This window comes from Rhinatrema bivittatum, chromosome 4 (assembly GCF_901001135.1).
Source record: "Rhinatrema bivittatum chromosome 4, aRhiBiv1.1, whole genome shotgun sequence".
Taxonomy (NCBI): domain Eukaryota; kingdom Metazoa; phylum Chordata; class Amphibia; order Gymnophiona; family Rhinatrematidae; genus Rhinatrema; species Rhinatrema bivittatum.
The window spans coordinates 113,363,327-113,388,250 of record NC_042618.1 but is presented as its reverse complement, the minus strand read 5'-3'; the positions used below and the strand labels follow the sequence as shown (position 1 = coordinate 113,388,250).

Sequence of the window (24,924 nt, the reverse complement as noted above, 5' to 3'; positions counted from 1 at the left end):
AAGGGATTTGACGACATCGGCAGCCATATTGAAAGAATTTTTAAATGGGGGAATCCCCATAGCGCGACTGTCCATAAAAGGGAAATAACGTAGGAGGGAGCCATCTTGGAAACAGTTTGCCGGGGATATACCCAAACCTATCCTTATATGGATAATGTCGTCACTGTCCGCCATTTCTAAAGGGGGAGGGGGGGGAACACAAAGAAAGGCAATCAATATAGGCAAAGGCTAAATAAGAGTGTACCACTCTATTTTCTCGTTGAGGCCCTGCGGTTCCACAGATTGTAAACGATAGATCCATTGGTGTTCCTTCAAATTCAACGTGGAGAGTCTGTCTCCCCCCCTCCATGATTGTGTGATTTGTTCAATAATCAGCCACTGGAATTGTTCAAATTTATGTTGATGGGTGACACAATGTTGTACCATGGGGGCCTTGACGTCTAAGTTCTTGATGCGGCTACGGTGTTCAATTAGCCGGACTTTAATTTTACGTGTAGTTCTACCCACATAAACTTTTTGGCAAGCAGCAGCAGCAGGGAGCAGCGGCGACCTCCAGGCTGCGGAGCGGTGGTGACATCAGCGGCTCCAGCCGCAGAGGCAGACGATCTCAGGACAGCCTCCTGGCCGCAAGAGCTGCATGGAAGCAGCTCCAGCCACACAGAGGGAATGTCGGCAGCCTCTGGGCCGCAGGAGAAGCCAAAAAAGAAGGTGAGAGGCTGCCCATGGTCCCACCATGGGCAGAATCGTAACAGTAGGTTCAAAGGGGAGCTATAGTTCTGGGCCCAGCAGCAGTGATCGTCACTCCTGATTCCTAGTGGTGGTCCGGTTGGCAGATCAGCAGGGTGCACACCAGAAGCAAAAAGGACCTAGATGTGCTCCAGACCCTTTTTTAAAATTGCTCACAGGAAGTTACGTCTTTAAGATGTAACTTCCCCTGTGATCAAGCTGTAGCTCAAGTGGGAGGGGGAAGGGCTAGTAGGAGATGTTGCTGCTTCTTCCCTTCTGATCGTAAGCATAGGAGGAGGAGAGGGGAGAGGGAGGGGGCAGAGTCGTTATTATTGTCAGGTGCGGCCCCTGCATTATTCCCTGTTTCGACGTCCATGGCCACGCTGATGCCTGCCCTAAAGAGACACACAATACAAGCTGAAAAGGACACTGCCGATGCCCTCTGTTGTGCTGCACCTGTGGCAGCCACCCCAATTGCCCTCCTTCTTGTCCTGGCACTGATATAAGGGACACTGACATGTATGTTTCAACAGAAAAACAAGATGAGGAATTTTTGACCAGAATGGCATTACATACCCAGGTTATCTGATCTGGCTGTTTAACTTAAGGGTTATAGCTCTTTCCACAAATAATGAAGTAAGCTGTCCTGGGACAGGGACAGGTCACCAGTACAAAAGACAGCCTATTCAAGGGGCAGTTTATCAGAAAGGTCAACTCACAGAAAAGCACTGAAACAGAGGGGCAGTGCTGGTCAAGAGGTTACAGGATTGAGACCAGGTTCTAGTCTGGAATTGCCACGCAGCTGGAGCAATGACCCCCTGCTCCAATGGGAGAAGGGGCCAGCCATCTGAAATGGAGAAACTACCCCTCCCCCCCATCGCATTGCTTGGCTATGCATGAGCTTCTTACACATTCATGCTTTGCCTGTTACAAGCAGCTGAGGATGATGCCGGAGCCAGCACCCCCTGCCCCTCCCTACGATGAAGCAGATGAGCTCCGGTGTCCCTCACATGTAAGAAGCCCTGCTGTTACCTGGCTGTTCATCTGGAACCTGTCTTTTTCTTCTCCAGTGCTCAGACCAGCCTTAGCCCAGCAGGCGACTAGGACCAAGAACACCTGCTCCCTTTGGCAGAGACTGCTTCCTCAGAGACTGCTTCAGGGTAATCTCCTAAAGTTATGGGGTTAGTTAGCTAATTACATTATTAATATACTAAAAGCAAGTTAACGTCTCTGATATATTTATGTTTACTAATAATGCAGACCTTTACGCAGTATAAATTGATGCCGAGCAGTAATTAATTTAGAGACATGTATAGTTTATTTTGTTCTAACTGCTAAACCTGAAAAGTCTGACAAATAAAGCAGTCTGATTCTTAGACAAACAGGTGTCCTTTCCTGGAATTTTAGGATTGCACATACGGTAATAAGTTGTAAGTTTCCCTAGCATGGCCAGTATCCCTCAGAGAGGGAAGGGGAGGGGGAGCAGGCAGTCTCCTCCCAGCTACGTATACTCTTATATTGCTTACATTAGTGAATCCACTTTCTTGCGGGCTTCATTCAGTGAATCTTCTAACTCCTCCACCTGGACTTTTATAGCTTCTATCCAGGAGTTTTCATGCACTAAGGACACCAACTCTTCAACTTTTTCAATGACAACAGCCAGATTGCTATTAATATTTGTGGTAAGTTTATCCAAGAAAGTTTCACTTCTGCATTTTTTTCATGGTATCAAGTGGTATTGCAGGTGCAGGTCTGAGGCCTGCTTGTCCACCAAATACAACTTCCCATTTGATTGTTTTTTTTTCCCCAGATCTCTTGGGGTTACCAGACTGCTCAGCCCAAATAATTGGCAGGGACTTTGTGTGCACTTCTTTAGACATTGTTCCAGTGAAAAAGAGGGCGTATTAAAGCAGATTTTGAAAGATTATAGAGTGGAAGGCCCTGGAGCTCTCAAACTTCATGTCTGCTCCCTTCAGCACATCATGCTACACCTCTCCAATGATATTTTTTATGTTTAATTTTGTTTATAACATTTTCAAATATCAGTTATATATGTTATAGAGGCTTTGGCTATAAGCTCTCCATGTTACAATCAGATAAACAAGAATGAATAAAATACAAAACACTCCCCTCAGAATATATCCCCCCTCCCCATAAAGAAAGAAATCACATATATACTTGTGTCCAACAACTAGACATTATCAACTAAGCAGTCCATAATGATCAATTATTGTTCAAGATCATACTTCTCGTTTGTGTTGACAAAGAGGAAATATAAGGCATCTAGACATCCATTTCCTTTTTCGTTCTAGGAGAGCACGATTTCCCAGTTAACAGCTCCAAGAGTAACAGATTGTGAATAGTGTTTCTCCAAAACATAAAAGAAGGAACCGTAACCTGTAACCAATAATGGAGTATCACAATCCTGGCAACGAAAAGAACCTTGGAGATCCACTCCCCAACAATATTTTTATCGCATGTTTTTTCCATAATAAAAAATATTGAGGGGAACCTTTTTTCATATTTGGTGGAGTTGTCAAGTTATCTCAGACTTTTGTGAAAAGATCTTTAACTTTATTGAAATTATTACAAACGTTAAGTGCATAGGCTCTCTCAAACAAGCTTTATTGAGTATACTAGTGTTGCAGGCCTCACAGAGAGAATAGATGCTCATTCAACAGATTTTAGTGGCAGCTAATTGTGAAATTGCTTTCTGCTGGAAAAAGACCAGCGCCCTTTCACAAGAAGCCGTCTTGCGACGTCTGGAACGAGTCTATGATTTGAATAGATTCAAAGCAATCAAACATAAGATTTTGGAAAATTTTGCTAAGATATGGGTGCGGCATGTTTCCTGATTGAGACCTTGAAATGAACTATAGCTTTATTACTATCTCTTTGCTATTTGTTATATAATACTCTAATACCAATATTAATATGGGTAATAATAGAAGGGGGAACGGAGGAAGGAGGGAAATTTGGGAGGGTAGAGAGTTTTCTCTGTAAGCAGTAACTAATCTAACTACATTTTGTACACTGAATTTTGACATGATACATTCATATTGTTTATGATTGCCTGTTTTAGTATGTGTACTATCAGAGATATGGTTTTGTTTACAATAAAATCTTAAATAGAAAAAAATATATATTGTGGGTAAATGAGTATGATATTTTACCAGGGAGGGGGCCAATTATCACAGGAACTCCCCCCTGTGATATCCCCCCCCCCCATGATAAAATACCATGGCTTGATAAATGACCCTCTAAGTTTGTTCTTGATGCAATGGAGGGTAAAATGACTTCCTGGTGCTGGTGAGCCACATTTCTGTGGGGGCTAGTACCACTTGGCAGAACTAAGGCAATGGATGGGAAGTTGTGTATAGGGAGAATCTGTTGGTTAGTTCCAAGCCTCTGTGTGCTTTGGAAACCAGGATGAGGATTTTGAATTTAATATCGTAGAATGTTGAGAGCTAGTGCAGGCTTTTTTAGGAGTTGGGCAATGCCAATTTGGTAGAATTTATTGATGTTTAGCATGATTTGTGCTGCTGAGTTTTGTATAAATTGCAGATGATGATTTCACTTTTTTTTGGTGGCCTAATGTAAAACCTAAGTGAGAGATTACAGAGGCCTAGACACCATTGCAAAGGCAGGTGCAATCATAAAAGAGGCATAAGTGATGAAGTAGGAAGAAGGCTGATTTTGTTATGATTTTTTAAAACAATTTTCTAAACAAAGTTAAGGCTTGGTACATGCTTATGAATTACATATATCTTCTTGAAACTTGATAGTACACAGTATATACACATATGACACCCACATAAAATGATCTGCACTGTGAATTATAGACATACCTGGGAACTCTCTGGATTTGGACCAGAGACTCCAGAATTCTAAAGGAATTGCTTGATCTCCGGGCCAGCATCAGAAAACTCTGGCCAGTGGCATACTGAGGGAAGGAGGGCTTTATTTTCCCATCCCACTCAGTGGCCAAACTGAAGAAGGCAAATGGCTGCTGGAAGAGGAGAAAGTGATGTCACGCAACTGAATGGTGGCTTGAGGACAGAGGTCCTGACCCAATAAATGTAATCCCTTCCTTGGCATGGCAATCAAACCTCTTCAGATACGCAGATTTAACTCACCTGATCGCAGTAGCTGCGAGGATGTCGACATGCACAAAATCTATCGACGCAACTGTGGCGAAGAAACCAGCGGATCCGGAGGAGGAGGAACAAGGAGAAAATGGCAGTGGTGTGTTCAGACTTCGCTCTGGTGCAGTAGAGCTTAGTGTGGTAATTCATCAGCCTAGACTGCCACTGTCTCGGGAGGATTTTCAGCAGTGGTTCAGAGAATTAAAAGCAGATATGGGCATACTAATATAGGAAATAAAATTCATCATGGGTGAGTTAAGGTGCAAATGACTGAATTAAGTGACTGGGTTGATGCAGCCAAACATAAATTAGATGAGCAGGAAAGTGTATGGCAGAACACCCAGCAAGATTTGAAACACCTGCAGGTAGACAATGCTTTCCTCAAAGACTGGGTGGAAGACCTAGAGAATCGTTCCAGGAGAGGGAATTTGCGGTTCTGGGGTATCCCTGATGAGGCTGCCTTTTCTGATTTTGCTAGGGTGGTCACTGACATATGTGCATTATTCCTGAAGAAAGCTGGTGGAGGGGGAGGATATTCCTGAGATAATACTGCCGTCCAGCTACAGAGTCTCCCTGTTTGCCTGCCACCGTACCTGCCTGCGTGCCTGCTACGTTGTCTGCTTGCTCCAGTGGACAGGCCCCTACAGGCTCCTCCCGGGGGGGGGGGGGGGGGGGCTCCGGTCTCTGCTCCAGTTCCGAGTCTTGCCTCAGTTCCTGCCTGGCTCCAGTTTCGAGTTGTGCCACAGTTCCTGCCTGGTTCCAGTTCCGAATCTTGCCTCAGTTCCTGCCTGGTTCCAGTTCTGAGTCTTGCCTCAGTTCCTGCCTGGCTCCAGTTCCGAGTTGTGCCACAGTTCCTGCCTGGTTCCAGTTCCGAATCTTGCCTCAGTTCCTGCCTGGCTCCAGTTCCGAGTCGTGCCACAGTTCCTGCCTGGTTCCAGTTCCGAGTCTTGCCACAGTTTCTGTCTGGTGCCAGCTCCAGTTCCTGCCTGAGTCCAGATCCCTGCCTGCCTGCTCTAGTTCCAGTTTCCGTGATCTCCTAAGCCCCAACGGCCAGACTCCTACGGGCTCCTCCTGGGGGAGTACCGGCTTCCAGTGTGAAGCTCACGTCTTGCCCCTGCCTGGTATCCGCCTCCCGACCTGTCACTCAATAGAGACTATAGTCCATCTCTCTCCAGTCTCCCACAGGTCGGCCCAAGGGTCCACTAAAACCCCTATTCCACAACAGTCTTTTTAGCTTTTATGCAAGGTTTTTTGGTTGACACCGCAGCAATGCATGTAAATATAATATATACACTGTTGTGATACTTTTACTTTAAAAGACTGTACTTTGAGTGTCCTGTTTTATGTAAAGATTTTGTTGTAAATGCATAATTTTAAATCATGTGTACAGAGGGCTTTGGTGGGAAGGAAGGCCGGACACAAAGCTGTAAATTTCACTTAGGATGCCCAATCTCAGGGTGACTGAAAATCAAAAGTTTTTTTTTACTTTTTTATTCTGCTGACATAACTATATTGTTTTGTGTGAGCATAATGGCTTCTCAGATTTTTTTTTTTTTTCTGATCCCCAGCGACTTTAGCCATTAGTGCAAACTGCAAGATTTGCAGTCTCTTGTTTCGGAATTAGTCAAACACGCCGCAGCGGATCGATAGCTCTTCTACGAAAATGTCAGCAACAAAGGTCTGCTTGTCACAATACTTGGACAGCCGCCTCCCAGGCTCGCCACATCGCGGGGCCTTGCTTCGCCTCCTCCACGGTCCAAACCCCTTTGCAGCTCATCTTTCGACCACTTCCCAACCTCTTTCGCTTACGCACAAATGGAGGAGCGGATTAAGTTTTAAAAGGGCCGTCCTTTCCTTAACAAAAAGGATGGGAGGGGAGAGGAGATTACGTAATAACATTGTTCAGACAGGCTCTTAACGATTTTACAGTACGAGGAGCTACATCGCTTCCACTTTATAAATTGGGGAAGACCTTTTCTTTTGCTCCGCCTCCCCGTGACCGCTCTGAGCTTTAATAGGCTGTAGCAACTGCCCTATCCCCGCCTCCTACTCTCCCTTTGCTGCAGTGTATGCCTCACCCTGCTCCGCCTCCTCCTGAGTGCCAGATTTTTGCTACTTTGCTAGGGCGGAAAGGGGCGCAATCAGGGTCTTGCGCTCGTGCTGCCTTCGGGCGCGTGGTGTCCGTTGGGTTGCGAAGGATGGCATGAGCCGGAGTTCACGCGGCGGGACATGGCGAACGTCAAGGTGGCCGTCAGAGTCCGGCCTCTCAGCAAAAGGTTAGGAGCGCTGCCAGGTCCATATGTGTGTGTGCGCGAAGGAAGACCGAGCGCCCCGTGAGAAGGCAGGGAACTTGGGGGCGGCGGCGAGAGTGTACCTCAAGCCCGCGGGAAAGAAAAAAGAGTCCATAAGTTAGTGAGAGAGAAGGCAACTTTCAAGGGAGAGATGTCGTCCTCTTAAATTATACCATGGGAATTCTGCACTGGAAAGAAGAGGTTTCAGTGTAGGAGGTTCCCCGAACATTTGGAAATAATCAGGAGCGTTCTTCAGCAAATTGTCTTCATTCGCTGGAAAAGTTAGGGACTTGCATGCACTTTTCGAGGACCAAATCGCAGGATAAACGACTTTATCTTATTTAATATTAGTGTCTAATAGTTAGTTCCGGTACAGATCCCAGGAGTTGGAATTAACGCTGAGCGCAGTGATGTCCTGGAGGGGGTCTCGGGAACCCCTTATTAAATTTATTGTATGAAAACAAACCGTGAGTCAGCCAGTGGAGCATAGCTGGTGAGAGCCCCTCTGATAAGAAATTGGTAACATATCCTTGGCTGAGGGGCATTTTTTTGTGGCATTGTAGCTCATGAGTTGGCTTTCCATTGAATTTCATTGGGTTGAGATAACTGAATCTTTCTACATCGCAATAAAAAAGTAATAACTTATCTAAAGGCTTAATTCATTAAAGGGATGATTTTCAAAAGAATTTACTTGCTTAAAACTCTGTTTTACATGTGTAAATGCACTTTGTGTGTAAATGAGCTTTTGAAAATTGCTACAATTATATGCCTTTGAATTGTCAATAGGTTTTACACAGGAAGTGCACAAATGAGCTTTTGAAAATTGCTGTGATAGTATGTTGTATTTACATGTCTAACACCTTTGAAAATTACCTAGTAAAGATTTTCTCCCATTCTGTGTCCCTGGGAAAGAAGCTTAGTGAATCAAAGGAGATCCCTAGAGATGAGTGAAAAGCCAAACAAATTTCAGCCTGATTTCAGTTCACTGGAATTTTTTTAATTTTCCCATAGATATGATGCCAGTTCATCTCAGATCTGTAGGAATCTGCATAGAATCTTCCATCTGCTGACATTTTGAATCAAGCAAATCTGTACAAACTTTGATGCAGATTTGCTGATTTGAGTGCTACATAGCAAATTCAAGAAAATGTTCCCGAGAGTTATTCAGTGAATCTGTGAAAAAAGTTTGTACTTCTCTGGCGATCAGTATGTAGCTGTCAAAAACCTTTTCTGGCTACTGAACTTATCCTCAGACAAATGCATTCTTAAACATGATCTGTAGTCTGATGTGCAATTATTCTTAGCTATAAAAGAAATACAGTTATAAACGCAAAGTTATTCAAAGTAAAATTGTATGTAATTTCCTGAATTAATTTTTTCATGTTCATGATTCTTTAACTTCCTGAGATAGTTTTCCTTTTTTCAAGGGATAATTAACTTCATATATTGAGAATTCAGTAACCACTTCATCATCAGCAATCTTAGGATCACATTTTCAGTTGCAGTATTATTTATGGGTACTTTTTACTTCCCGTGAAGGTATCACATGTTGTTAATACTCCTGACCCAGCACAGCATATTAACAAATCCAGTTATCAATTCACTTGTGGAAATATATTTTTGTAAACACCAGATTTTTTGCTTTAAAGCAATTTTCACTATTAACACTTAATAGAAACTTGAGTGTCTACCTTTCTTAAAGTGTTTAGCAACTGTCATTTCTGGTGCTATTTTTATGTTTAGAGAGTCTCTTATTAATTTGACAGGTAACTTTCCTACATTATAATTATTATCCTTATTTCAGTGTATATTAAACAAAATGTTACATTTTAGCAAGGAGGGGAAGTGCTTCTCAATAAATTTGCTTTCTTTTGCTGCTTGATGGGTTCCAGTGTGACGTGCTTGAGTGCAGTTTTTAAGTTTTTTTAATATTTGCTGGGGGTTATATATGCTATCCTGTCTGGATATGCAGCATATAAGATATTTATTAAAGTGGATTATCTGAAGGAATTATTGAGAACTAATTAGAAAAACATTGTTTGGTTTTATATGTTTTGATTTTATATGGTAATTGTGTTTGGTAGGAATAATTTGTTGCAGATTTTATACATAAGGAATCTAATTCAAAACATTAGTTAATAAGTTGGGTAACTAGGAAGATATAGGTGGATTAATTGTAGTGTGTTGAGGATTATTGCTAAACACATATAAAATAAATCCATAGATTTATAAATCCATATCCTTAGGTTAGCTTTACATCTCTGCTCCCTTAGAAAATTTAAATCAATAACAAATCAACACAATTATGATGCAGCAAGAGGGAGGCTTTCCAGTCTTTTGCACTGAGTGCCACATGCATGATTTTCTCCCAACTGGTGAGAGGTCATATGTGTGCACTAAGTGCAAAGAGCTCCAAGCCTTCAGAGAATGAGTCCTATCTCTGGAGGCTAGAGTGGCTGTCCTGGATGAGCTAAGGAAGACAGAGAGGTATATAGAGGAGACCATCAGGGACATAGTAGAGAAGTCCCATCTCCATTCTGGGAGCCTCTATGCGGTTTTGGAAGAGAAAGGTCACCTGGAAGGCGAGCAGCAGCTTGATGAGGCAGGAAGCAATCCTGTAGCTAGGACCTGCCCTCAAGATGATGTAGTATCCTTTCGCACCACGGTTAGGTCTCCAGGGGCGCATGCCTAGGAGGGAATGGTTAGGACAGCTGTTAAAAGTTGGTGATTCAGTTATTAGGAAGGTTGATAGCTGGGTGGCTGGTGGATGTGAGGATCGCTTGATAACTTGCCTGCCTGGTGCGAAGGTGGCAGACCTCAGGAGCCAGTTGTCTTGGTACATGTGGGTACCAGTGACATAGGAAAATGCAAGAGGGAGGTTCTGGAAGCCAAATTTAGGGTTTTAGGTAGAAAGTTGAAATCCAGAATTTCCAGGGTAGCATTCTCAGAAATGCTTCCCGTTCCACTTGCAGGGCTCCAGAGGCAGGCAGAACTCCAATGTCTCAATGTGTGGATGGTGCAAGGAAGATGGTTTTAGATTTGTTAGGAACTGGACTTCATTTTGGGGAAGAGGGGGTCCTTTTCTGAAAGGATGGGCTCCACCGTAACCAGGGTGGAACGAAGCTCCTGGCACTAACCTTTAAAAAGAAGCTAACACAGCTTTTAAACTAGATGGGGGAAAGCCTATAGTCACTTAGAAGCGTATGGTTCAGAATGATGTATCTTTGAAGGATAATTAGAGAATAAGGAAAATAGGTCATCCCAGTAGAGAGGTTGCAAGGGGGATCAGTTGCCTTTAAGAAATGTGCAGATAGATTCCAATTGCCCCTGTCAACTGATGAGCAAGTTGTTAATACAAACAAGAAGCATGCTTTGAAATGTCTATATACAAATGCTAGAAGTCTAAAAAATAAGGTGGGAGAGTTAGTGTACAGCACTGGATGAAGAGGTAGATATAATTGGCATCTCAGAGACCTGGTGGAAGGAGGATAACCAATGGGACACTGTGATACCAGGATACAAATTATATTGAAATGATTGGATGAATCAAATTGGTGGAGGGGTGGCACTATATGTGAAAGAGAGCATTGAATCAATCACCATAAAAGTTCTGCAGGAAACAAAATGCAATGTTGAATCTTTATAGAGAGAAATTCCAGATGAAAAGGGGAATAAATATATTACCATCCACCTGGCCAGAATGAACGAACAGACCATGAAATGCTAAAAGAAACTTAGGGAAGCTAACAAAATCAGCAGCACAGTATTAATAGGTGATTTCACTTATCCCAGTATTGACTAGATGAATGTTACATCAGGACATTCTAAAGAAGTAAAGTTCCTAAATGAAATAAATGATTGCTTCATGGAGCAGCTGGTACAAGAACCAACAAGAAGGGAAACTATTTTAGACCTAGTCCTTAGTGTAACACAGGATTTGGTGTGAGAGATAACAGTATTGGAGCCACTTGGCAATAGTGATCACAACATTATCAAATTTGACTTAATAACTGGAGGGAGCACAAAAAGAAATCACTAAGATAGCATTTAACTTTCAAAAAGGTGACTATGATAAAATGAGGAAAATGGTTAGGAAAAAACTGAAAGGAGCAACTGCAAATTTAAGAGTTTAACTCAGGCGTGAATGTTGTTTAAAAATACCATCTTGGAAGCCCAGAACAGATGTATTTCACGTATTAGAAAAGGTGGAAAGAAGGCTAAATGACTGCTGGCATGGTTGAAAGGTGAGGTGAGAGAGGTATAATATCTAAAAGAATATCTTTCAAGAAATGGAAAAGGGATCCAAATGAAGAAAACAGGAAACAGCATAAGCACTGTCAAGTCAGATGCAAAGCATTGATAAGGCAGAGAAAGAGAGAATTTGAAAAGAAGCTTGCCGTGGACGCAAAAACTCATTAAAAAAACTTTTCAGGTACTTTTGAGGTAAAAAGCTTGTGAGGGAGTCAGTTGAACCATTAGATGATGGAGGTAAAAGGAGAATTTAGGGATGCCAGAGCTATAGCAGAGAGACTAAATGAATTATTTGCTTCAGTTTTCACTGAGGAAGATGTAAGAGATATACCCATGTCAGAAATTATATTCAAAGGTGATTATTCTGAGGAACTGAAACAAATCTCAGTGAACCTGGAAGATGTACTAGAGCAAATTGACAAACTAAAGAGTAGCAAATCACCTGAACCAGATGGTATACATCCCAGCATGCTGAAAGTACTGAGAAATGAAATTGAGATCTGCTATTAGAAATTTGTAAACTATCATTAATATCATCTATGGAACTTGAAGACTGGAAGGTTGCCAATGTAATACCAATTTTTAAAAAGGTATCAAGGGCTGATCCAAGAAATTATAGACCTGTGAGTCTGACGTCTGTGCTAGGCAAAATGGTAGAAACTATCATAAAGATCAAAATTGCTGAACATAGTTTAATGGGACAAAGCCAACATGGATTTAGCCAAGAGAATTCTTGCCTAACAAATTTGCTACATTTGTTTGAAGGCAGAAATAAGCATGTATATAAAGGTGAGCCAGTTGATATAGTGTATCCTGGATTTTCAGAAAGTATTTAACTTTATAGCTCCCAATGGGGTTAAATTCTCCAACTAAAAGTCTGCTAGGCTCAGTGGAGGAATGACGACCAATCAGAAAACCCCAAAACCAGAGACATGTAATTGCCTCCTATCTCCTTTCAAAAACAGCTCCCAATCAATTTTGAGATTTAAACCATATGGGATAACAGTATTCAAAACAAAAATCAATTTCTGCTTCATTCTCAGTAAACAATGATTTAAATCCCCTCAAGGGCTGGAAACAATCTGTTGTAAAGCAAAATATCAAAAGTCCTCAAAAGCATGCTGTGCCTTTAACCAGTGCTGTACAAGAAGGGCTTTTACTGTGAAGTTCAATAATACGTACCTTCAAGGAACGAACAGTTTTACCCACATAAAGTAGGCCACATGATCACGTTATCCCACCCCTGTAGATAAATAAGTGATCGAGGTTCTCAAACTACATCTCCGCAACGATACAGGATGTACAAGAACTGAAAGTGATGAAGATAGATCACAAATGCCACATGACCCTGGGAAATGATTTTTTTGGATCAATTCAGCTTCACTAGACTGTAAAGAAAGAAAGGAGGATATTAAACAGTCAAGTAGGTTTCCAGCATGTTGATATGCAAAAAGGGGAGGTTTTATAAAGACTGAAAAATCATGCAAAAGGTGCCACTGCATTCTTATGATACCTGCAATGGCTGAAACATATGGAGAGTATGGTAATGCTCATACTACTCAGATTAATTTGTTGGCATCTTTTGCAATAGAAGATCATAGTTAGTATAACATGCCCTTTTATACGCTCTCCTGACTGCTGAATGGGGGTAACGTTTAACAAGAAAAGAGTCTTGCATTTGAACAGCCTGCCCTTTAAACTTGGCCAATGACATGCATGTACGACACAGCCAAAAGAATTGGCTTACAGGGATGTTTTCCTTCATTCTGCAATAGTGACAGCTCTCAAAATGCAGCAGTGAATTGTAATCAGTAGGTTTTCTGTGTATAGAAGTAATAAACCTACCTGAGGAAAAATAAACCTATATAACAAGGAACGCAACGCTATTGGAATCAACTACATAAGAGAACCGCAAATTTACATCACAAGAATTAAGATATTAACCCCGCCCAACCAGGAAAACGCATCAATATAACGAAAATAAATCATGACCAGAGACCAAAAAACAGAACTGTACACATGTATATATTAGTAATATACAGGCTTGCAATGTCGGGGGCCCTAGTTGCCCCTATAGCCGTGCCCTTAATCTGTTGAAAATAATTAAAATAATAAACAATTAAATCACGATAGTATTCAACAATACACAACATCACAGAAGGATAGCCGTGTCAGTTTGATGAGGCAAAAATGACAGAAGTTCGGTGGCACCTTATAGACTAATCAATTTATTGAAGCATGAGTTTTCAAGGACAGAGCCCACTTTGTCAGATGCTATTGCTTCAATAAATTGGTTAGTCTATAAGGTGCCACCCGACTCCTGTCATTTTTATAAAACATGACAAAGCATCAAATACATATAATTGTACATCGCTCTCTACTTTTTTTTGGGGGGGGGGGGGGGGGAGAGGAATTGGATTCAGACAACAGCCAACGCTGGGCCTTGACTTTTACCGTCTGGGATGTTGATATGCAGAGATTAGGGAAATAGCACTGTTCGGCTTCTAAGGCCAAGTCCAAAAGCAACGCATGTTCAAGTAGCATTGTCTGAATTATCAAGAAGGCTGCTCACTCTGTAACAATGTTGCTAGCAAAAATTTTGTTATGAGTTTGACAGTTGCTTGGTTTTTATTGTTAGTTTTACTATCCTTAACATAAAGCTTGGGGGTAACCTGCACAGAGTGGCAGTTACTACCTTTTAATAGAAACATGGGATAACCCACATGGAACGGCAGTTACTATTATAAGAAATTTGCTGGACTGACTGGATGGAACATTTGGTCTTTTTCTGCCATTTTAACTATGTTACTATATTACTATCTTTGGCCTCTGGCCTGCAGGGACTGATCATGCTTTTGTGTCCTCCTCCTCCCATTTGCCAAAGTCGGCATGTATGGACTAATCATTCCTCTATTGTCATCTTTTCATCTTGCTTTCAGCCTTCATGGGCCAATCATGTTGCCTCTGCTTCTGAAAACATTTGCTGATGTGGACCATAAAAAGGAACTGGTGCATTCCAACACAAATTGAGTCCGTTTCATAAAACTAGTTATCAGTTAACCTTTTCAATATATGTTAGTGTTTTTAGCAATGATGATTTGCTTAGACTCTACTTTGTGGTCTGTGGAAAATAGTAATATGACACAAGTCTGGATTATGATGCCATTTTCAGTGTTTTTGCCCTCTTTGGCATGACACTCTAGTTTATTATGAGAAGTCATTTTTAGGTATTATTTATACTTTTTGAGCCATAAATATTAGGCATTTTCCTTTAGACAAATTGAGAGATACTCCATAGCATACCTGGCTCCTTGTGCTTTTCTTACATACTTTAGCCATAAACATCATCAGCAATCCCTTGTAGTCTAGGATGATTGCCTTCTATGTGGGTGCAAAAATGGGTTATTAAGCCAGTCTGAATTTGACGAACTCTGTCAGAATTTGGGCTTGAATTTCCAACTGTGATGGATGACCCTAGATCATTGAATTTGGTTTGCAACACTGTTTCTGCCACTTCTGCTTTTCCATTTCCTGTTGCCATTGTAAGGTTTTGAAGTACTGATATCCTTGTAATAAACTCTTCCTTCACCTGGGATGGTCTTGGGCAATAGTTTTCCACAAGCTGATGTCAATGTTGCACTTCTTCATGTTAGGTTGCCAACTATCAACTGTCAAATTTCCGAACATCTGGAGTTTCTGCGTACTAGCTTTAATGACTGGGTTTTTTCACATACAATTTTTATTCAAACTTAGTTCTTAGTAAAAAAACATAGACTATAACAGCAGATAAGGATCCATCTAATCTGCTTAATTTACTTTCTGTTATGGTGCCAGTCTCAATTTCTTTTCACTTCTTTGCGATTAATGATCTATACTTTTTCTGTGCTTTTATGAGCACCGGCCATGGAGGCCTACCAGCAAGGCGCCAGCATCCTCGCTGCCCAGGGATCCTCATGGCGGCAGGGAGCCGCATCGGATGTACTCCCTCGTGCGGCATCTGCGCCGTCTAGCTGCCGCTGGCACGGTCCTTCCAATGCGGCCAGCTGCCCAATTCTTCCCTCTCCTAGCTGCACTAGGTACACGTGTCCCTCCTCCTAATTTAAAGGGACAGCGATGGGCGATGTCCCAGCTTCTCACTTCCGGTCCCGGCTTATATAAGGCAAGGCCTGCCCCCAGACCTTGCCTTGGCTTCCTCTGGCTCTTGTTCTTGTTTGGAGATTCCGGACCTTCGTCCTGCGTTCCTGGACCTTGGTTTGATTCTTGCCTGACTTCGGACCACGAGATATGCTGCCTGCTATGACCCTCACTTCTCTAGGACCACGAGACTTTCCGTACCTGAGACACCACGTAAGTCCAGCCGGCCCCGGTACCCAAGGGTTCAACCTGCGGGGAACAAGGGCTGGTAGTGGTGAAGCTCCTTCGGGGTCTAAGTCGCTCTTCAGACTCGCCAGCTGATGGAGGGAACCTGTGGGGCTCCTCCCCATAGGTGGTGCCAGCTCCCCCTCGGCCCAGGGATCTACGACTGTAACGTGCTTTCTTGAACTGTTTCTGCCTGCATGGAAGGGAGGCTGTTCCATGCATCCATAACTTTTTTTTTTTTGTGAAGAAATATTTTTCACATAGATAAGCAGGAATGAAGTAGCCCTGCTGTCTGGGACGTCCTCTGTGTGCCCATGTGGTGGAGCTTCTCTAAGCTCATAAAGTTTTTGATGTGTGCGCCTGCGTGTGGTTTCTCTTGCAGCTCCCAGCTTGCCTCAGTCCTTTTCTTCCATGCTGCAGGTCGCATGCGGAGCTCTCTCTCTCTCTCGACTTAAAAAAAAAAAAAGAAACCTGAAAGCAGAAAATGCCACGGCTGCCTGGTTTCAAGTTCTGCCAGTGCGGCAAGATCATGTCCTTGATTGGCCACCTCCGGTGTTATATCTGCCTCGGTCCGGACCATGATCGGGCCACCTGCAGGGATTGTGGAGACCAGTGTGCCTAGGAACGATTGGACCTCGCTCCACTTCTGGACCCACTGGACTCAGATGCAAGTCCTGCTTTGGAAGAAGGGTCCATGGGATCTTCTCAGTCTTCCTGTGTCTACTCAGATTTATCCTCCATGTCCCGAGGCAGGCACTCTACACCACACCTAAAGGAACCCTTGGCCAAACTACTTCCTACGAAGGATCAGACGGGGTCTCATCACAGAGGTCAAGACTCAGATATCCTCGTTGCGGCAATACCACCAAGGGGCATCCCCAAAGAGCCATTGCCTGTCTCCACCCTTGAAACCTTAGTCTCCCAGCCAATGTCACAGATTTCCAGGATTTTGACTCAAATCCTCTCGACAGTTGATCATCAGGGTGCGGACAAATGCTCCGGCAGAGCACATGCCCCTTCTCCTCTCGAGGCTCCACATTCACCCGGACACGAGAGTCTTAGCTCGAGGCCACATTCCGTCAGTCCACCTTCGCGGGGTTCCCCACCAGTCTCCAGCCACCTCTCCGGGCTCTTCAACTGGCTACCCTTCAAATCCCCCTGAAGAGCAGCTTGAGCTGGTCTTCTCTCCAGAAGACCTCTCTTACTCAAAATTCAAAGAGACAGTGGGAAACAGACTTAACATTGAGACCAAGAAGGTGCAGGACCCCCGGGCGTAAGTCCTCTGCATACTAAAAACTTTTGAGGCGCTGTCAGAGCCCACCATTTTGCCCTTGCATGCCGTCTTGGATGCAGTGATGACCAAGATGTGGCAGTCTCCCTTCTTCAGATCACAGACATCGTGCAAGACCGACCTCAAGTTTCACATGAGGCAGTACTCCTTTCTATAGTGTGCTCCAACTTCCTCATGCATCAGTGGTCATTGAGTCGGCCATGAAGAGGGCAAAGAAGACACAGCTGCATTCCAATACCCCTCCGGGGAAGGACTGCAAGTACCTAGATGGTTTTGGCAAGCGGGCCTTTCAATCACGCATGCTCAATGCAAAAATCCAACATCATCAATTTTACAACACTCAGTATTTATACGAGTGTCTGCAGTCGCTAAAACCTTTAGTCACGGCGATTGTGCTGGACAACCTCCCGCCTGACCAATTCCACGATCTGGAGGAAGGGCTCCGACACTTGCTCCGTACTATATACAAAGCCTTCGACATGTCCACCCGAGCCACAGTAGGTGCCATTGCGGCCAGATGCTTAGCGTGGCTCCGCGCAAGTGCAATCAGAGAAGATGTGCATGAGAACTTGGCTGACCTCCCATGTCTCCCTGACAACCTGTTTGGGGATAAGTTGTGCGAAACAGTGGCACAACTCAAAGAACAAAATGTTGCTGTCATGTTACTGATGACGCCCTCTGATCCCACATCCACAAAGAGGTACTACCCCAGTTACAGAAAATCCTACTTTCAGAGGTGCTCTTACAGACCATACTCGCCCTTCCACCTGCAGCCTTATCTGTCAGCCTCCTAAAATTAAGTTAAGTAAAAACGGCTCTCATTAAAGATTTTTGAAATGAGTCTTGAGATGTGAACTGTCCCTAGGATGTATGAGATGTGACTTATTCCAAGGATCTTCACGGGTTGGGAATGTGTTTTAAGCAAAATATGAAAAGTCTATAAGTTATGGACATAAAAAAAAAGATAAAAATAATACAACTTATCAGTTGGTTTGAAGTTGTTCCCATGAAGGTCCCACAAAAATAGTTGATAAAATACAGCTGAGTTAACATAATAAAACTATACTGAGGGACAGTGTGGTGGGGTTTTTTGACTGTGTTATTGTTACCTCAGATTTCTGAGTTTTTTGGGGCGGATTTGTTTTTTGATTTTCTTCAAATCCATCCTGCCCTTCCTGCGGCCCAATGATTGGATGTGTTCGCTCGACCTCAAGGATGCCTACTCCCATATCCCTATGCACTTGCGTCCTGGCGGTACCTATGCTTCCAAATATGTGGATGCCACTTCCAATACAAGGTGCTTCCCTTTGGCCTCTCGTCAGCCCCGAGGGTCTTCACCAAGTGTTTAGCAGTAGCTATGGCCCACCCAAGGAATCAGGGAATCCAACTGTTTCCTTACCTCGACGACTGGCTGCTGGTGGCCCCGAACCTTCCCACCCTCCGCAGCCACCTACTGGCAACCATCCACTGCCTGGAAAATTTAGGTTTGCTCATCAATTACGAGAAATCCAACCTGCACCCTTCTCAGGCCTTGCAATTCATTGGAGACTGCATCAACATGCAGTTGTACAGAGCGATCCTTCCGGGAGCCAGGTCTCTCACCTTGCGAACCCCGGCAGTCCAGCTCTTGTGCGCCACCAGCACCACTGCCCGGCAAATCCTGACCATACAGGGTCACATGGCAACATCCACCTATGTGGTACCACGCACCCACCTACACGTGTGCCGCCTGCTATGGGGCCTGAAGTCGCAGTGGCACCAGATTGAGCACCCATTATGCCGCCAGGTTGTCTTCGCGCCAAGCATGAAAACAGACCTCAACTGGTGGCTGCGACCCACGGTACTCGCCCACGGCGCTCCCCTCAGCCCATCAATTGGTTCTCACCACCGCAAAGAGTGGGGCGCCCACCTAGCCCAGCTTTGGACTCAAGGCCTCTGGTCCAGTTGGGAGAGGGTGCAGCAGATCAACCTCCTGGAGCTTCAAGCCATCGGCAATGCACTTTGCATGTTCAAGAAGCTCTTCCGTGGGAAAACAGTTATGATCCATATGGACAACCAAGTAGCAATGTTCTACATAAACAAAGAAGGAGGGTCTGGTTCCTGGACGTTGTGCAAGGAAGTGATGCAGATCTTGGAATGGGTGGAATGGCGTTCCACCACACTGCAAGTGGCTTACCTGCCGGGGATAGAGAACACCAGAGCAGACAAGCTAAGCAGAATCTTCCACCCTCACAAATGGGAGCTTCGACAGGATGTGGCAAAAAGTCTCTTTCAAATATGGGATCGTCCTCATGTTGATCTTTTTGCTACAGAGCACAACCAAAAAGTACAGATCTTCTGCTCGGTTTACCCCAGGACGCTTTCCACATCTCATGGACGGAGGGTCTCCTATATACTTTCTCTCCCATACCACTCATTTCACAAATGATCCAGAAGTGCATCGTGGACAAGGCTGATCTCATCCTCATAGCGCTGGCATGGCCCAGACAACCATGGTATGCATATCTAATTTGGCTCTCCATCGACAGGCCCATCCCTCTCGGCCACAGTGCAGACTTGCTCTCCCAGGAAGGGGGCTCCCTCCTACACCTCTTGCTACATCTCACAGTGTGAGATAGTACCACCCGTTCAAAGTTACCTGAACCTATCCCCACAACTTCAAGATATCCTGGTTTCCTCTAGGAAGTTCTCCACCAGAAAGAACTATCAAGGTAAATGGGTCAGATATTCATCTTGGTGTGTCGAGCACCGTGTAGACCCTTTCTTCTGCTCGCAAGAGCTTCTGCCGGAGTACCTCCACCTTCTGTACTGGACGGGACTTGCTACAGCCTCTGTCAGTCTGTCAGTGCCATTGCAGCTACCATCATCTCCATAATGGTGCACCAGTGGTCCTGCCACCCATTGATCTCCAGGTTCATGAAGGGCATTCTACGTCTGCACTCTCCCATTCTCAAACCTCCGATTCCGTGGGACCTCAATATAGTTCTGGAGCAGCTGATGCTTCCGCCCTTTGAACCCTTGGACAGCTGTCACCCGAGGTACCTCTCCTGGAAGGTCCTCTTCCTCGTCGTCCTCACCTTAGCGACGTGTGTTAGTGAGTTGCAAGCGTTAGTTCACTACTCTCCATACCTGGAATTCTATCATGACAAGGTGACTTTCGAATGCATCCTGCATTCCTACCCAAGGTTATATCTGCATTCCACCTCAACCAGACTATCACCCTGCTGACCTTCTTCCCGAAGTCGCAAAAAACCGAAAGTGAACGACGGCTTCACACATTGGATTGTAAATGTGCACATGCTTACTACAAACATTGAATTCACTCTGAGCACAGCGCTTCCCAGCTTTTCATCTCCTTCAACCCCAATGCCCCTGGACTTCCTGTCTCCAAGAGGACTCTTTCGTCCTGGATTTCTCATTGTATCCAGTTCTGCTACCATAAAAAGTCAGAAGCTTTGACCACTTCCCCAAAGGCTCACTAGGTTAGGGCCATGGCGGCCTCCATAGCCCACCTGCACGAGGTGCCCATCCTGGATATATGCAAATCTGCGACTTGGTCCTCGTTGCATACCTTCACATCCCACTACTGCCTTGACTGACAGACTGCGGCTGACGTTGAAATAGGCAGGTCCATTCTTCAGTCAAGCACGATGTAAGCAGACTGACTGCCGCACAGGACTGTATTGAGCACACCTTTCTTCTCTGCGGGGGGACAATACCTGCTCCAAGATCTTCCTCTGCGCTCAACACTTTAAGCTGGGGACTCCCAGAGAGCAGGGCTAATTCATCCCTGCTTATCTACATGAAAAAAGCAAGTTTGCTTACCGTAAACTGTATTTTCCGTAGATAGCAGGATGAGTTAGCCATGCTGATCTGCCTGCCTCCCCGGACAGTCTCTGCTTACTTCCATGTACACTTTTAAAAGGACTGAGACAAACTGGGAGCTGCGCGGGAAACCACACACATCAAAAAATCTATGTGCTTAGAGAAGCTCTGCCGCATGGCCGCCCGGAGGATGTCCCAGACAGCATGGCTAATTCATCCTGCTATCGACGGAAAATACCATTTACGGTAAGCAGACTTGCTTTTCCTGATGTTACTCCAAAGTCTATCCCCTTGGAGTCTCATATCATGATTGCTAGTTCTACAACTTCTTTAGACCAATAAAGATTTGCTTTTACCTGACTGGGTGATGTGAAAGCTCTGTGTTAGAACTGGGAGTTAGCAATCTGTTATGAATCTGAGATAGTAGTGGTGAATCTCTGGGCTGGTGGCAGATGACCACGCCCTCGGGAGGATATCCCGAGAGGGACTACTGGCTAGGCTTGAGTATGGAGACAGACACACATTAGTTCTTTTATTAAACAGGTTTTGGAAACCACCAGAGGTGGCAGTAGTGAGCTGATATGCCCGGCAGGGCTGTAGTCTCTCAGGCACTGGAACCATGATCCAGGATGGCTGAGCTGTTGAGAAACTGTAGAAAGTGAGTAGGTAGAGTAGACAAGGTTCATGAACAGAACTAGATGACAAAACTCACATAAGGTCTCAAGGAAGCTCAGGAGCTGGAAAGGTTTAGGCCCTCGAGGAGTGAGTACCTGGTTCCAGGGAAAGCTCTGATAGAGCGATGGTAACTCACAATTGTTGGTAGTAGCGATAGCTTCCAGGCAGTAGAGAATCTTCAGAATGTCCAGGAACATGGGCCCTCGAGGAGCGAGTACTGGTTCCTATTTGTAATCTGAAAGTAAAGAAAAGAGCGAGGCCCCCGAGGAGCGGGTACCTCTGGTAAGTCCGAGGAGGCAGAGTAGCTTGGAGGAAACATAGCCGAATCCGTATCTGAATCCTCTCCTTGCTAACTCAGTTAGATAGTGAATTAGAGACCTTTAAATATTGGAAGCGGAAGATGTCATCTCAGGGGGATGTCCCTGAGGTTCGCGCCCTTGCTGGTACTTCAATCAGAGCGCGCGCCCTAGGTCATCAGGCAACATGGCGATCTGCAACGTCGAGCCGGTCCGGGGATGCCGGAGGGCGACTGCATGGAGACGCCGCGGCAGCCAGCCGTCCATCAGACCCGGAGGGAGTTGCCACAAAGGTAAAGAGGGCGGAGTGAGGGCGTCGAGCAGTGACGGACGCATCACTGGATGGACCTAACTGTTTCATAAAAGTTTTTAGGCCTGTGACTAAATCTTGCACTGAAGTGACACAAAAGTGCATCCAATATATCTTGCATGTAGAAGAGTAGCGACCAAAATGTACACCATATGGTATATTCATAGGGGAAGATGGGATGCTAAATTGCAGCTGATGGGCTACAATCCAGACATTTTAGCCCTTTCTTTTTCTATATAGTACTGTAAATTTGTATACAGTCAGGGAAAATTCAGGATAGTTGGCAACCCTGATTCATGCTGGCCTCAAGGACATTCTTGAAGCACTTTTTCTTCCCTTCTCTTAAGCATATGTTTCGTCCAAGATGGGATAATAAATCTTGCTTCTGAAGTCAGACAGCTGACCCTTTGGTGCCTTGCTTAAATACTTTAGTACACACAAGCCTGTTGGTTGAGTTCTCATGTAGAAACTGGAGTGTCTGGAAATAGATCATTCCTGCTTCAACTGTAGATATCAACCCCTAGTTAAGTTTGTTAGGAGTGGACTAATTTGTAAAGTAGATAATAAAAAAAAAATGACGAGAAATTTTTGCACAGAAATAAAGATAAACAACTTATATACATATATGGTGATACCTTTTTATTAGACTAAGAATACATTTCTTGACTAGCTTTCAAACGCTAATGCTCAGGTTAGAATAGAATGAACAAATGATGACATTACTAGGAAATATTAGTGAATCATAAAAAGCATTTCTATGATAGTGTGACGGGCTGGGTGGGTGACCAGGGTAATGGGGAAGGTGAAGTTTGATAGGTGATCAGAAGGTGACATGTAGTATAATTTTATGGCTCATAATGAGATACGAAATATAGGTCCTCAAGTCCTTTCTTGCCAGTTGTGAAGTGTTTGATTATTTCAGCTTCAAAAGTCTTCCTGAATTTTTAAAAAATTTTCTTTAATTATGATCATAAATTCACTGATGCAGTGGTCTGATTCTGAAACATGCTCCCCCTTGGAGTGGTATCTTCTTGGTGTTTGATCTTGTATCTGTGTGAATTGACTCTTGCTTTTAATGTTTGGCCTGTCTAACCCCTTCCCACTTATCATTGGAATTCCTCAATGATTCACTTATATTTCCTGATAAATGTCATCTTTTCTCATTCTGTTTTAATCTGAGTATTAGCTCTTGAGTGCTGGTCAAGAAATGTATTAATACAATAAATTAGTATCGCCTTATTTATGTTTTATTTGTTAACCTCTATTTCTGTGCATTCAAGTGGACTAACATAGTAGCTTAGAAAATGATGATAGATAGACCTAACTGGTTCATCCAGTCTGCTCAGCAAGTTGTTTAGGGCTGTAACTGCTACTCTGTGCAGGTAACCCCTTGCAGAAATGTTATCACAAGTTTCCATGACAGCCACACCACTATATCCTAGATAATGTTTTGGAATTTGAGGACCCATTTTTAAGTGCAAGTTTTCTTGAACCAAGCATAAATAAATATGTAGTCATTGAAAACCATACTACCTTGTGGTTCTTGAAGTTATCCATCCTTGACATAGAGGGAACCAAAAGAAGGGCAGTTGCTTTCTTGTCTCTCTAGATCCTATGTGACTGGTCTGAGTTCTGTTTTAGTGAGAGTTGATTTTTGCATCTGTTTCCAGGAGCTTTTTGCCCCAGTCGTCTCCATCACAAAAGTATCAGTAGATCTCTTTATGAACAGAAGAAAAAAGGTGGCTTGTTCCTAAGCTGAAAAACAGCTTCTGCAATTACTATTCTTTGTTTACAATCCATTATCCTTAAGTCACGGTGATGGAGTGCTTTGCATTGGAATAGTAGAGTACTGCCACACCCTAGGATTTATGTATGTTTTCAGAACAGATTGAAATGCTACACTTTGAAACACATATAAAAAAACAATTTACTTTAGAAATCTTGTTTTGTTTTCTCCTTTCAACCCTTCCACCTCACCGCAATGATGGACCCTTGGAAGGTTTTTGAGAGTTGTGAAGCATGATAAAACTAAGAATATGTATTTTGAACTGACTCTTTATTGAATGGCTTTCCCTTATAACACACTTGTTAGCTAGTGTCATGCACTGACATATCTGATTACATAATCGTTTGATTTTTTTCTCCAGTTATATCAATAAAATAAAATTCCAACTTAAATGCAAAAAATATGGCGAAAATGGAAAATGCCCCAGGGGATGTACGTTGCCATATGTTTTCCAGAGGGGAAATATATCTTTATTTTCGTCTTTCTTTTTTTTTAACACCTGACTCCCCCCCCCCCTTCTCATAGTATAGGGCAGTGGTTCTCAATCTTTTTCTCAGCATGACACACCTGATGGACAATGCTCACATGTGACACACTGTTCATTACAAGCCATGGTGGAAATTGGAAAAAAAAAGGCCCAGAATTTTAATTCTGAATAATGACTCCAGGGAAAGACAAGTACTCTCTCTGAAAAGAAATTGCATAAATAGTATACTTTCCATACCAGAACAGTACCAGCTTCCAGCACTCACAGTTAACCATCTTACCTAAGAAAAGGCAACACTGAAAATATTACACCAGGCCTTAAAACACCAATATTCCTTTTATTAGGAAAACAGAACAAGCCAGGCTGATGTAGAGCCCCTCACATAAATTACATTCAGCAGAAATTCCTCACCTCAGTCACATGTGCAGACTCTCACCTCGGATTACTGTAATGATTCTGTTTTTCTTCCGGCGAGGTAAAAA

At 43.7% G+C, this 24,924-nt stretch overlaps 1 protein-coding gene across 2 annotated transcripts in view; it reads left to right on the top strand.

Moving 5' to 3' along the window:
- Nucleotides 1-6,876: 6,876 nt before the first annotated feature.
- STARD9 (StAR related lipid transfer domain containing 9) overlaps nucleotides 6,877-24,924 on the top strand; it is a 432,822-nt gene continuing 414,774 nt past the window's right edge. Inside the window, exon 1 of one of the 2 annotated variants that reach the window (XR_003856299.1) lies at nucleotides 6,877-7,147. Coding sequence is in view for 1 of the 2 variants with exons in the window: in XM_029598695.1 (XP_029454555.1) it covers nucleotides 7,101-7,147 (47 nt within the window). In the remaining variant the exon portion in view is untranslated. The remainder of the gene's footprint in view (nucleotides 7,148-24,924) is intronic. The other variant, XM_029598695.1, reaches the window with a different exon arrangement.